We start from the raw sequence: 14,727 nt of genomic DNA on the forward strand, positions 1-14,727 counted from the left end.
AAGACATTTCAGTTGTACTATCTGACAAAGGTAAATCTGTGGACTAAAGGCACTAGTCAAGCAGAAGGATTCAGGTTGTATTTTTTTTTTTTTGATGTTGTGGCACCCTAAAACGACCAACAGTAGTTCTCGCTGCCACTGGGAGTCTTGGGCAATTGCTGATATGCTGTTTCCCCAATAACATATGATGCATAAGGTATATGCTACTTACCAGTATGCATCTGTTCTTGGCCTGTAGAGCTGCAGATCTACACACTTGTGCATAGATCGCCATCTGGTGTTGGGCCCGGATGTTTGCAGTTTGCTTTTCCTCTTGGAAAGTCTTTGGAAGTCACTTGGTCGGTGACGCCTCCTTTGGATCAGATTGTGCATGGGCTTCGGCTCCATCCTCAGATTGTTTTTCGCCAGCAGAGAAAGATGGAGCGTAGTAGTAACAGTGAAGATGCCCATGTGTGTGCTAGCTAAATAAGATAAACTGGGACAGATACAGGTAGCCGGGGAGGCGGGTGGGCGTGTGTAGACCTGCAGCTCTACATGCCAAGAACAGATGCATACTGGTAAGTAGCATATTCCGTTCCAGGCATATGAGCTGTAGATTACACACTTGTGCATAGATTATATAGCAGTACCCACCGTTAGCGGCGACCACCCGTATCTGTTGCAGTGGTTTGAAATAATGTTTTGAGTACAGCCTGGCCCACACTAGCTTGTTGCTTAGTTTGCACATCTACACAATAGTGTTTGGTGAAAGTGTGCGGTGTTGACCATGTAGCTGCCTTGCAGATATCATCTAATGGGATGTTCCCTAAGAATGCCATGGAAGCCCCCGTTTTCCGTGTAGAATGGGCTTTCGGGGGAATGGATAACGTTCGCTTTGCTTTATGGTTGCAGATTTGAATGCATTTTACAATCCACCTAGCTATCCCTGATTTTGAGATGGGGTCGCCTTTGTGCGGTGGAGAGAAAGAAACAAACAGTTGTTTGGTCTTACGGAAAGGTTGTGTTCTTTAAATGTAGTAGAGTAAGGCTCGTTTGACATCTAGTGTGCGAAGAGCCCTTTCTGCAATGGTCTGTGGTTGCGAGAAAAATACTGGTAGTTCTACTGTTTGGTTTAGGTGAAAGGGAGAAATGACTTTAGGGAGGAATTTTGGGTTGGTACGGAGAACAACCTTGCTGTGGTGCATTTGGAGAAAGGGTTCTTGAATGGTAAGTGCTTGTATCTCACTGACCCATCTAAGGGAAGTGATGGCTACAAGAAAAGCGGTTTTCCATGTTAGGAATTGTAGTTCGCATTTGTGCAGAGGTTCGAAGGGAGGCCCCATTAGCCTTGTGAGAACGATATTTAAGTTGCACACAGGTGAGGGTGGCACTCTGGGGGGAATTATTCTTTTAAGGCCTTCCATGAAGGCTTTGATGGCAGGCACTCTAAAGAGGGTTAGATGTTGCCTGTTTTGTAGGTAAGCTGCAATAGCTGCGAGGTGTAGTCGAATGGATGTGTAGGCTAGATTGCACCTTTGTAGGTGGAGTAAGTAGCCTATGATGTGTTGAATGGACACGTCCAGTGGATTGATGGTGTTGTTATGGCAATAAACAACAAAACGTTTCCACTTGGCGGCGTAGCACGCTCTAGTGGTAGGTCTTCTAGCTTCTCTGATGACGTTCATACAGTCAGGGGGAAGATTTAGGTTTCCGATTTCTAGGATTTCAGGAGCCAGATCGCAAGGTTGAGCTGCGCTGGGTCCGGGTGTTTGATCTCTCCATGGTTCTGGGTTAAGAGGTGTGGAGAGAGGTGTAGTTTTTGGTGCGGTACTACCGATAATTCCAGCAGTGTGGTATACCACGGTTGTCTGGCCCACGTTGGAGCTACTAGGATTAGTGTGAGGGAGTGTTGTTGTAGTTTGCGCACCACTAGTGGAATGAGTGGGAGTGGCGGAAAAGCGTACGCAAATCTGCCTGACCAGTTCATCCATATCGCATTTCCTTTGGACAATGGGTGTGGGTATCTGGCGGCGAAGCTTGAGCATTTGGTGTTTTCGTGGGTGGCGAAGAGGTTCATCTGTGGATGCCCCCACATTTGAAAGTACGGGTGAAGAACTTGCGGGTGAAGCTCCCACTCGTGGATCTGTTGTGTCTGCCTACTGAGCAGATCTGCCACTGTGTTTTGGACTCCTGAGACATGCTGAGCTAGGAGAAAGATTTTCTGGGGTATTGCCCATCTCCATATGCTCTGTGCTAGGTGAGAGAGCTGTGGAGAGTGTGTGCCGCCTTGTTTTTGAATACAATACATGGCTGTCATGTTGTCTGTTCGGATCAGGACTGCCTTGCCTGAAATTTGAGTTTGAAAAGATTTTAGGGCTAAGAAGATTGCTAGTAACTCCAGATGGTTGATATGGAGTAACTTTTGTTGAGGTGTCCACTTGCCCTGTGTGGTGAGATGTAGTAGATGAGCTCCCCAGCCGGAGAGTGATGCGTCCGTTGTCAGTACTATTTGAGGAACCGGGTCCAGGAACGGTCGACCTTTGGCAAGGTTTGTGGTGTTCCACCACTGCAGTGAGCGATGGGTGCAACCGTCTACCAACACCAGATCTGTTAATTGACCCTGGGCCTGGTTCCATTGGCGCGCTAAGCACTCTTGAAGAGGACACATCTGGAGTCTTGCGTGAGGTACTATGAAAATGCAAGAGGCCATCATCCCTATTAGTTGCATAAACACTCGAGCTGGAAGGGGGTGTTGTGCTATGAATTTTGTGCGTAGAGCTTGAATGCTTGCAATCCTGGCAGGATTGGGGTAGGCTAGTACTCTTGAGGTGTCTATTGTGGCACCAAGGTATTGTTTTATGTGGGATGGTTGGAGATGGTACTTCTGGTGGTTTACTGTGAAGCCCAGCTGGTGGAGTAGTTGAATGGTGGTAGACGTGTGTTGTACACACTGATTGTATGACCTGGCTTTTACCAGCCAGTCGTCTAAGTATGGGAAGACGTGGATGTGTTGTCTTCGCAAAATGTGCTGCCGCCACTGCTAGGCACTTGGTGAATACCCTTGGCACTGTTGTGACTCCGAACGGGAGCACTTTGAATTGGAAGTGTTGTCTGTCCACTACAAATCTGAGGTACTTCCGATGAGTTTTGTGCACTGGAATGTGGAAATAAGCGTCTTAGGTCTTAGGTGGTCAAAAAGTCGTTTTTTGAGAGAGGAGCGGAAGTACCTGTTGAAGCGTTACCATATGAAAATGGTCTGAGTGTATGTATGTGTTTAGGGGCCGGAGATCTAGGATGGGTCGCAGTCTCTCATCCCTTTTTGGTATGAGAAAATATAGGGAGTAGACTTCCATGTTTTGTTGGTTGGTAGGAACGGGTTCTATTGCCTGTTTCTGTTGCCTGTTTCTGTAGGAGGGAGATTGGGTAGGCGTTGTGGCAGAGCGGGCGTGGTTTGTTTTGCCTCTGCCTTTATTATTGTTACCCCTATAGCCGCCTCTTTGATAACCCCTCGTGAAGGTGGACTGAGTAGGGGATTTGTATGAAGTGGACGCGGTGTCTGAGGAGTAGCCTCTAGATGTAGTTCGAAAGGAAGAGCAGAGAAAGGAGCGTCTAGGAGGGTGTGACTGTAAGGCTCCCCTGGACTTCGTCGTATCCGTATCCTTCTTCATTTTTTCTAGGGCCTTATCCACTTTTGGGCCAAATAGATGTTCCTGGTCAAAGGGATGGTTAAGGATGGAGGCTTGTACCTCCGGTTTAAACCCAGATATTCTTAGCCAAGCATGGCGATGGAGGAGGACGCTGGTATTGATGGCCCTGGAAGCTGTGTCTGCTGCATCTACGGCACAGCCTATAGAGGTGTTAGTAATAGTTTTACCCTCTTGAATTAGTTTGTTGGCCCTAGCTTTTTATTATTCAGTGAGGTGGTGCATTATGCTTTCTAACTCGTCATAATGTGCCCCGTCATATCTGGCCAATAGCGCTTGAGTATTGGCGATATGCCACATATTGGCTGCTTGTGACGCAGTGCGCTTTCCTGATGCGTCCAGTAGCTTTGACTCTGTCAGGTGGTGGTGCTTCGCCTGACGCCTGGGAATTTGCCCTTTTACATGCAGTGGATACCACTAGAGAATCTAGTGGTGCTGGCCCTCTGATGTAGGAGGGATCTGTGGGGGCAGCTTTGTATTTTTTCTCGATGCGCGGGTTAATGACCCTGGCCCTAACTGGGTCCTTAAAAACTTCTGGCGCATGCTTTACCACTCCTTTAAGCATAGGTAATATGGAGGTAGACCTATGTGTGGTGAATGTGTCAAGGAGGAAATCTTCCTCCACGGGGTCGGTATGCAAGTCTACCCCGTGATAGTGTGCCACCCTTTGCAGTAGATGGTGGAACCCCAATGAGTCTTCTGGTGGAGATGGTCTGGAGGGGTAAAGATCATCTTGTGGGACGTTGGGGATATCAGGGATATTGTAGTCGTCCCATGGGTCTGGGGATCCTGTAGGGGTGGGGTCCCCTGTGGGTAGGTCCTGGGGGACATCCCCTATGTCATCATATGGGTCCCCGTGATCATCATCGTGTGGAGAAGGGGTGGGAGAACGATGAGGTTGGGGTGGAGAAGGCGGAGAGGGTGGAGATGGGGAAGGTGGAGGAGGTGGGGAAGGTGGAGGAGGTGGGGAAGGTGGAGGAGGTGGGGAAGGTGGAGGAGGTGGGGAAGGTGGAGGAGGCGGGGAAGGTTGAGGAGGTGGGGGAGGTGGAGGAGGTGGAAGAAGTGGGGGAGGTATTCTGAACGGAGAGGTAGCAGAGTCCTTCCTCTTTGGAGACTGAGGTGGAGCAGGCTTCTCCAAATGTCTCTTTTTGGAAGTAAGTGTCAAATGTCCAGTTTTTGGATCCTTGGTGAGTGTTTTTTGCAAGGGATCCGGTGTAAATAAGTCTGGTGAGGCTGTTCGGTCTGTCAGCGCCGGAGGCGTCGGGCCGTTGGCTTTTTAGGCTTTTCTGTGCCGGTTCAGTGTTTGGAACCTGGTTTGGGAACCTCCGGACGCTTGGTCAGCGCCGAGATGGGTTTCGGCCTCGAAGTGTCGGTGCCGCTGGCCTTGTGTGCTTTGGTCGGCACCGAAGGTGGTGTCGGTGCCGAAGAGCAGGGCTTCGACCCCGAGTGCTTCGGTGCGGGGCTCGGTGTCGATATGGAGGTCGGCTTCTTTTTCGGTGCCGAAGCGTGTTCATCGGCACCGACGATAGGCTGGCTCGAGCCCTAGCCGCCGGAAGGCTTGCTTGGCTTCTTTACCGGGCCCGAAGGTGCGGTGTTGGAAGCAGTGTCCTTGGTCTTGCCTAGGCCCGGAGGCGAAGGTGTGACCGGAGCCTTTTTCGGTGCCGGCAGGGGTGCGGGGGGGGGGGGGGGGGGGGGGGGGGGATCAGTACTCACGACCCTCTGCACTGGGGTGATGTCCTCCACATCTGAGTCGTCTGCTTCGGAAGCACTGACGAGGCCCTCGTCGGTGTAACGCTCTGGAGCGTCGATGCCTTCTCCGAAGATGTCATCCGGAATCGTAGTAGAGGAGTGCGCCATAGTTCTTCTGGCTCTTTGGTCCCGAATAGTTTTTTTGGACCGGAAGGACTTGAACGCCGGACAGTCTCGAGCCTCGTGTTCAGGGGAGAGGCAGAGATTGCATACCTCGTGGAGATCCGTGTGGGGAAATTTGGACCCACATCGAGGGCACTTTTTAAATGGAGTCCTTTGCATTAGCCAGGACCGAAGCTTGGAGAGGCCCGAAGGCCGCCGTCGACGACTGGAACCGAAGGTCTGTGCCGATGAGAAGGCGCGTCGAGTAGGGGAGATCACGATCGAAACAATACCGCGGTTTGGGGTGAGGATTGCGCGTCGATCGTCGAACTGGAAGCTGTTCGGAACCGGAGCACGAAGATTACATCCGAGCCCGATGGCGGAAAAAAACAATCTGAGGATGGAGCCGAAGCCCATGCACAATACGATCCAAAGGAGGAGTCACCGACCGCGTGACTTCCAAAGACTTTCCAAGAGGAAAAACAAACTGCAAACATCCGGGCCCAACACCAGATGGCGATCTATGCACAAGTGTGTAATCTGCAGTTCATATGCCTCGAACCTTTATTTTAACAGCTCCGATACACCTAGATCTTGAGCAAAAACAAACAAACTACACGCCACAGATTCAACACAATGTGGCAACAGACAATATCAAAGAAGAAAATAATATTTTGGTCTGGAAAGTTCACTTTTTGGATCACCCTTGTTTTAGCATACCCATAGGTCTCTACAGGTCACCTCAGTGTAAGCTAACCTCAGTGTCATTTAAGAATATATAAATAACCAGGGTTCACTTCGAGCCAGTGGTTCAACTAGCACTCATTTTGGAAGACCATCACACTTTCCTCATCTGACATTGACCCAAAACAAGAGTGAGACACATACAAAAGGGAAAAAGGAGAGAAAGAAACATGGATATAAGGTGACATTGGGGTATAACAGGGATGAAAACGAACCTGCAAGAGTGAGAAACAGTATGGAGTGTCTGGTGGTGGATAAAAGAGACATGAGGTGGAAAGTAGTGCAAGCCACAGACTTCTAACCCTTTGGACCCTGGCACAATTCCTTCACAAGTTAAGCCTGTAAATACCATAGACAATGGTTTAGAAAGTCTTTCCAAAAAGTGGTGTTTTCTGTCCTATAAGAGCTAGGAAAGATTAGTGTTTGTGATTTAACTGCAACCTGCTTTTCTCTTAAGCAATAGCTGGTATTTGGATAAATGTCTATCAGATTTTCAGAAGCAAACTACTGTATAATGTCACATTGATTTTTTCACTTTACCTGCTGTTTATCCTGTAGTGCATTCTGGGCTGTGTCCAAATGATTCTGAAGATCTGCTCGCTGTGCGGCTTTCACAGCTTCAGCTGATAAGAGCAGCTCGGTCTTGGCTTTAAGCTGAAATTACCATAATAACAATGATTTTATTAAAAACATCCTTAATGGCTACAATCTGTAATTAAACTCAGTCATAGCAAGACTGTTAAAGATCATCCACAACAACTACAAAAATAGGTAATTAATTCAGTAACAGAAACACAGAAATAGTGGTCCGAAAGTCTGACAGTAGGTCATGCTATGTGTGTTAGAGCATGGGCAGCATGGAGGGTGGTTTAAATACAGCTGAGGACCTGTCAATGTACTGTAACAAGCATTTGCAATGCAATAGATCTCGCATTTGGGAAATTTGAAGCTGTTGGCATTGTAAGTGACAATGCCATTTATCTGTTTTTAAAACCAACACGGATAAAAGGTTCGTCATTTACAATGCCAGTAGATCAAAGTGTCGCAAATACCAGACCTATTTCATTGCAAATGCTTGTTTTTATAGCAACCATCACTTTAAAAGACTGGCCATACCAGGTGGGAACCGTAGTTATACATCAACTTCAAAGACTGGAGTTAGTAAATGCAATGAATGAGGAAGGACAGGAGCAAACAAAGTATGACCTTTGACCCCCAGCTTTCTGTAAATGGTAGTGAGCTGTCGTATCCGATTTAATCCAAATACCTCATCTCGTATCTGGTCCACATGCAGCTGGGAGGGGCGGAGGAGCGACTCAATGATTAAGGCTACCCCAGGTCTAGCAGTAGCCTGTGGGGAAGGGGGGAGGGGTCAGCAATGCGGGTATGGGTGACCCTGGAGCCGATCCTACATTCTCTGCTCCCTCAGCGTCCCGTGAGTGGTCTACCATCTCACCCTACATCTTTAAGTCTTTTTTAGCATGTTCGTCTCTGAGACTCTCATCATATAGTACATTACCAAGTGCGTGAACATACGAATACAATTGGAAAGTAGAACACCTGATGTTTTATGGCATAGCCGTTATGGTGCCCAGTATTAAAACATTTGATTGCGTATCTTTACCTGTCAAGTCTAAGCTTTGGTCGATCAGCAACAGGGAGCACTTGTGTGGCACGGTCTTCCTCCTGTTCTTGCCCTGCGGGTCTCCAACCAGTTCCCCAGCTACGAGTCGGTGGACCGCGCCCATAGAGAAGCACTCCTTGCGAACTCCCAGTTCCTCCAAGAGGCTGGCCAGTTCACGGGCCAGGCCACGTATCTGACCTTGCAGCGCAGCCAGCAACTTAGTCGCCGCTGCAGGGGGGGGTGGTGAACGGTGTTCTCTTCTCAGTCCGGGATCGGCCGGACAGGTACTGAAAATCCGCGGGGAGCGGTGAAAAGAGAGCGGCTATGGCTGGGGCAAGAATTAAGAACGGAACCAGAGGAGTCCAGGATAGAGGCACGTGCGTCACATCAACCACACCGGTGTCGTCTCCCATCCATTGGTGGATCTGTTACTCCAGGCGCGCTCTCTCCTCAGGGGAAGCGGGGGAGACAAGGAGCACATGGCAATGCTGGAAGAAGCTGCCTAGCACTAGATCCCGCAGCACGTCCAGTCCACGACCCTGTGTCCTTGCACGCCTGCTGTCTTTTATGGTAACGCCTTCAGCCATACGCGTGCACATGTCTTGTCTTCCACATGCGAGCACATGTCCTTTCCCCTTCGGCCAAGATACCGACAACAATAGATCTCACCAAGGCGAGCAGCGCATGCGCTGCATCGCTAGGCGAGACCTAAAAATATGTTACTAGTTTCCGTTCATTATTGCTAAGAAACACGTTCATAAAAAGGGAAATTGGCTGATTTCTTTTTTACACTTTAATTTGACAGTAGATGGGTACTGCTAATATGGTTCTACTTTTTTCGATGTTGAACGCTCAGCATTCCACTCTACAAAACCATCATTATTTTATCTTAGCCATACTACAGATTTACTTGTAGTGGCACCAAGTATAAGATATTCAGCTTGTCTCATTAATATTTTAGCATGGGATGATGGCCTACAACGGCTACAACTGGTTTGCCTATCAGCTTAGTATTTTAATCTGTGTACAGTGTGTGAGAAATCAGATGAGCAAGAGAGTGTAAATATAAGTGCATGAAAGAGAGAGAAAGCCTTGAAAGTATGGTATAAACATGACCTGTCCAGGTTGGATAAAGATTACAATCTTCAACATTACGTAACTGCTCATTCACTAACATTAATTTAAAAATAAGAACTTTACTCATCATAGCTTTCTTCCAATTGAGCTGATTTTAAAGGATTCACTAAACTACCTTTTAGAACAAATAGAAGACCATCCTGATCACTGACACAGACATCAGAACCCTCCAGTACCGGTGGGGGTGGAGGGTGGCGATCCTCCTTGACCTCTCAGCAGCATTCAATACTGTATCCCACCAAACCCTCATCAAGAGACTTCACCACATTGGGATTCAGGGAGGCTTCCTCAAATGGATCGCATCCTCTCTCATAGCACGGACCCAGAAAATCCACATTCCACCCTTCTCTTAGGAACCCAAGAGCACAGTCTGCAGCGTCGCTTAAAGTTCATCCCTCAGCCCCACCCAGTTCAACACTTACAGGATGCAACCCGGTCCAATACTGTCAGAAATGTATGGCCTCCACATCATATCATATGCAGACAACACCCAGCTCACTCTCAGAAGATCCCTCCACCACCAGGACCAACTTTCATAACTGCATGACTAGTGTCACTGACTGAATAAAGACCAACTGCCTGCAGCTCAACACATACAAGACAAAAGTGCTGATTTTTGGGAACACCACCTCCCTGTAGAAGGACACCTGGTGGCCTTCCAAACTTGGACCCAAACCCACATCGACAGACCATGCCCGCAAAGTAGAAATCATCCTGGACAGCAAACTCACCATGAAATGCCAGATTAACGCAGTCTCCTCCGCCTGCTTCGACACCCTCCACATGCTCTGAATGATCTTCAGATGTCCCGCCAAATCAGCACCCAGCCCTAATCACCAGCGGACTCGACAACGAGCCCTACTCCAGAATCACCACCTAACTCCTGAAGGGACTCCGGACCATATAGGACTCAGCAGCCAGACTCGTATTCAACCGCTCCAAACCAACCCACATCAAACCCCCCCCCCCACCCTCCCACCTCAAGAACCTCCACTGTCTCTCCATCCAGGAAAGATGCTAATTTAAGATACTGATACACTGCTACAAGGCCCTCCACAATCAAGGACCAGAATACATCAACCAGCACCTGAACTTCCACCAACCTTCCAGACACCTGCACTCTCCCTCCCTCGCACACACTCCCTGCATCTGCAAACGTTCGTGGAGGATGATCCTTCTCCTACCTCACCCCCAAGTCCTAGAATGACCTTCCCCTTCACATTCAATCATCATCCGCTCTCCTGGAATTCAGAAAGGGACTCAAGACGTGGCTTGTTGACTGATCCCAGGAAGAACTTGTGGCCTGGATACTCTCTGTGGCGATTAGACGTGCTCTACAAATCTGAGTTGATTGTTTGAGAATACTGGCACCAAGAGTCATTGCTGGAGGTAGACTGTGCCTGTAAACATCTATATTGCAAGGAGGTCTAAGCAAAAGTATAGATTTCCATGCATAATCTGCTGCACTACCCATGTTCATACACACAATCTGCAAAAATAGTGGTGGCAAAAACGGGCATTAATTGATTAAACTACTTTTCTCTACTAGAATAATATTACTGCTAAAATACACACACTTCATCAATCCTTCTTGGAAGTAAAATTGTGTGTGCAAATAAAGTGCACAAAATGTGGAAGGTATGAAAATACCTACAAAGTTACAACTGTGTAGGTGTTCAGTATTCCTCCCAGTAGCCAAAGCCATTCAAAAGTCTCATCTTAGGTGTAAATGCTGTCCCAGATAACGATAGAGTGATTGAAATCTTTCATTTGCAACAGCAGATGAGATTTTCGTGCACCTTAGTTGAATATGGTTGTGCAAAAACATTCATGAAATCAACCGTATGAATCAAAGTTTGAATTTGTTCACTCTGTACTTTACTATTTCCAGGAAAGAACAATTACACTGATACTAAAATTTAAGGTTTCATTAGCGATTTTAAAAAAGGCAACCAATAGCCATAGTTTATTACCTGTTACAAAGGCATGGATGCTTACCTGCGTATCTAGATGGGCCATTTTATCTCTGCTTTCAGTTATTTGGCCTTTTAGTTCATTAACACTGGCTTCCAGAGAATGGACCTGGTCTTGAGAAGCTGTAAGCAATGCCTTTTGCTCTTGAAGTTTGTCATGTAAATTCTCTTGGATCTGTTTGTGACTCTCCGATTGGTTTGTTAGTTTTTCGGTTAACTGGGTTACCTACAAAATAGAAAGATGGCGCACCGGAGTGAAAATGTAAACACCTGCTCTGTGCTGGTAATTTAAGACATCAAAAGCCAGTTAAAAGATAGTTGACACACACACACACACACACACACACACAGATAGTTAGATATAGATAAATATAGATATTATTGTACATAATCATGACATGAAAACTCTGGTCCAGACCTTTATTTTTACACTGAATGTCATATGAATAAAGTGCAAATGCTGCAAACAAGGATTAAATGTTGTCACATCTCTGTAGAGATCCATGAAAGAGTTCAAGGAATACCTTACTGCACGTCAGACTCTCACAATAATATTACAACAGAGCAACAGTCCCATCTTTTGTCAACCTTTTAAAAAGACTTCCCCCACCCCCATTACCAAACCCATTTATTTAAGTGGGCCCCTTTAGCAGGCCCCTTCAGGAATGTGTGCCCCTCGGTCCTCAAAACTACATACCCACAGAGGGTTACGGGAGAACACAGGGAAGGACATAACCTACAGAACACTTCTAAGTTTATCACAACTTTAAACATTGGATTTGCGTTCACACTTCCAAAAGCTTCAACAGTTTGAAAATAATTTGGCAAATATAAATGTGATCAGGAGCATCTAGTATAGCAGCAGTCGGACTAATTTGCCATACTGCATAACTGCTGGCCACATTCTACAAGAACAATGTCAGTCTCATTAACCATTCTTTCCTCTCCTTCACGGTTTGCACACTACAGCTGATTAAAGAAGTGCAGAAGACGTTACCTACGTTTAGTTAAAATTAGGCCTGGGTAGTGATCTTCGCTCCGTTCGCGGAGTTTTCTGCACTCCGCGGAGTTCAGAAAACTACGCTTTGCAATGTGCAGCAGAGTTTTTTCCCGCTCGCGATCGGTAAGTTTGCGATCGCGAACAGTAAGTTCGTGAGCGCGAGCTGCCGCTCGGGTAGAATTTATACCCGAGCGGCAGAAATACCAGCACAAACTGCAGTTCGCACTGCAGTCCGCCACTCGCGGAACTTGGCAGAGGTTTTTTTTGTAACTTCGCAGAGTTCCAGGTTGCAAAACTCCGTGACCTACGCCCAAGCCTAGTAAAAATTTCTGGTGGACACTAACTGAAGTTTGCTCACCTTTTGACTTACCCAGATGTTAAATTATATCCAGAAACTTTTCCCCAGCTACTGCTCCTACATGCTGATAAGTGGTACCACCAGACTCAGCACTGACCTCACCCTGCCACCAGACAAGACTGAGAAGCTGTATATGGACACCAACCCTGTGCACTGATGTCTGATACAACAAAGCATAATGGCACCATTAAAAGTGCTGCTTCAGTAACAGATAGAGAATCGTGACTTTGTAGCTAGAGTCCTGCGGATGATGAGGATGGTTACAGCCATATTCGCATTGCCTCATTTCTAAAAAGCAGCATAGTCTGTGTAGAAAGAAAGTTATGCCTTAGTAAATAAGGGGGGGGGAGTGTGATCATCCTTGTCTCTCTCAGTGTAGTTACATTCATAGTGAGATTTCACGTCTGTTTAAATAGTGTGAAAATGGTGCTGCACAAACTATACAGAGGCCTCAAAGACAGATACTCAGACTAGCAGTGTGCTGTACACAAAGTTTTGGTAGTGAAGTCCCATTTACCCTTGCAGGAGACCTGTTCTTTTCCCAACATAGTATGCTATTTGTGACAGTATATGAATAGGCAACCATTGTTGCAGATATTGTCTGTATAAGTAAATAAAGGATTAGTGTTAATCAATATTTTTTCTTTTCTGGAGAGGCAATGAAAAGGAACTTGTGGGATTTGAGAAATAGTATGTTTGGATAGAAAGGTCCTCTGCATGATAATGGGTGTGCACCCATAGCCTGAGTGCCCAACTGTACTGATGTCTGGATCCCGAATGCGGATTTTTGTGGTCATAGTCAAACATGGATTATGCATGCGCGCCAGGACTGTGGTCTTGTTGGACCGTAAAGGGCACCCAAAGCGCTACCCTCACTGGTGGAAGGCTACTGCCTTCACCTGGAGTTAGGTAGCACGAGCTCGTAGTGGCAGCACTCTGAAGTGATCAGTAGGAGTGAACAGGTCATTTTAAACCGAGTCACTGGAGTGAGGCCTACAGGTTCACTCATTTTTAAAGTTCCACTGCTGTGTTGTTAACTAAGCTAGGAGATAGGGCTGGGAAGAGAATCATAAAGAGTAGGGCTGGGGGCCCTGGTATAACCTTTTGAATCATCACTGTAGATGACATCCAGGTGTGAACTCTAGTCACTCCCATGGCCTAAGTTATGGGACTTTCAGCTTTGAAGACACTCCTGCTGTGACAGACTGATTTTCAAGAGGACGAGGCAACATAAAACCTCAAAGACCCAGGCACTAAATTACATTTGGTGTCTGCAAAAAGACTATAAAAAGGGGAGTTTGAAACCATTGCTTGTTTATCTGCCAAGCAGCCAGGCAGCTGTGTGAGGAGGGTTGTAGGAAAGTGCCCCTTTCTGTCATGGTCACACTCACTTTTTTATACTAATGCTGATGTTTTTCGACTGATGTGCACTAGGTCTCTGCTAACCATGCCCCAGTGCCAATGCTCTTGCCCTAAAAAACAAAGTAGAATAGTCTAATCATAACACAATTGGCACACACTTGAGCACCCCTGTAAGTCCCTAGTAAGTGGTACCTAGGGCATGGGTACTAAAGAGGGTGTCTAAGGACTGCAGCACTTATTATGCCACCTTAAGGGACCCCCATAAAAATTGCATGCAACCTGCTATTGCAAACTGCATGTCATGGTGCAAACTACGACTTAAAACAAAAAACGGCACACTCACTGTGTAGGTCTCACCTACTACAGGTCGTGCAAACCTAAGGCAGGTTGCATTATATTACATGTGAGGGCATATCTGTGTTAATATTGAGAACGTTGAGGTCAATATGAATGACGATACATTCATTTATAAAAACGAAAAAGCATCTTTATTGACAAATTCACCCGCTGTGAACTCCACAACAACCTCAATACAAAAAACATGGTTAGGCAGGTCCTGAGACCCAGTCCCGAGGTTACGGATTGACAGATCACAGGTGGGGGTAGCATGTATCCAGCATACAAACGCACAAATTGGAAATCCCAAATCGATCCCACAGATAGGCGCAGCAACACCAAATTGGTCCACAGTGGAAGTACTGCTGCAAGAATGTGCCATGGACACCACACCTTCCTTTTATTATGGAGTGTGCCACGTTGGCAATGAAAGAAAAAGTATTTCAGTCGAAGAATTCCTATACCTTCAGACGTCCGGGGCTTGGATCGGCAATACATTCGCACCAAGTTTGGCTAATCTATACATGCACTCCTTTGTAAATGAGCAGGTTTTGGCTGAGAGGAACCCATACGGAGATCAAATAATCTTATAGAAGCGTTATATAGATGACATCTTTGTGATCTGGCGTGGTGACGCCTCATCCATTGAAACCTTCAAT

General features: G+C 46.7%; 1 protein-coding gene across 2 annotated transcripts in view; it reads right to left on the bottom strand.

Moving 5' to 3' along the window:
* The window catches only part of EEA1 (early endosome antigen 1), a 603,471-nt gene that overhangs the window by 341,935 nt on the left and 246,809 nt on the right, over positions 1–14,727 (bottom strand). For both annotated transcript variants that reach the window (XM_085653202.1, XM_085653203.1), the window contains exons 15-16: positions 11,038–11,238; positions 6,819–6,932 (exon numbers count right to left, since the gene is read on the bottom strand). In XM_085653202.1, coding sequence (XP_085509328.1) covers positions 6,819–6,932; positions 11,038–11,238 — 315 coding nt within the window. The remainder of the gene's footprint in view (positions 1–6,818; positions 6,933–11,037; positions 11,239–14,727) is intronic.

This window comes from Triturus cristatus, chromosome 4_1, assembly GCF_964204655.1.
Source record: "Triturus cristatus chromosome 4_1, aTriCri1.1, whole genome shotgun sequence".
Taxonomy (NCBI): domain Eukaryota; kingdom Metazoa; phylum Chordata; class Amphibia; order Caudata; family Salamandridae; genus Triturus; species Triturus cristatus.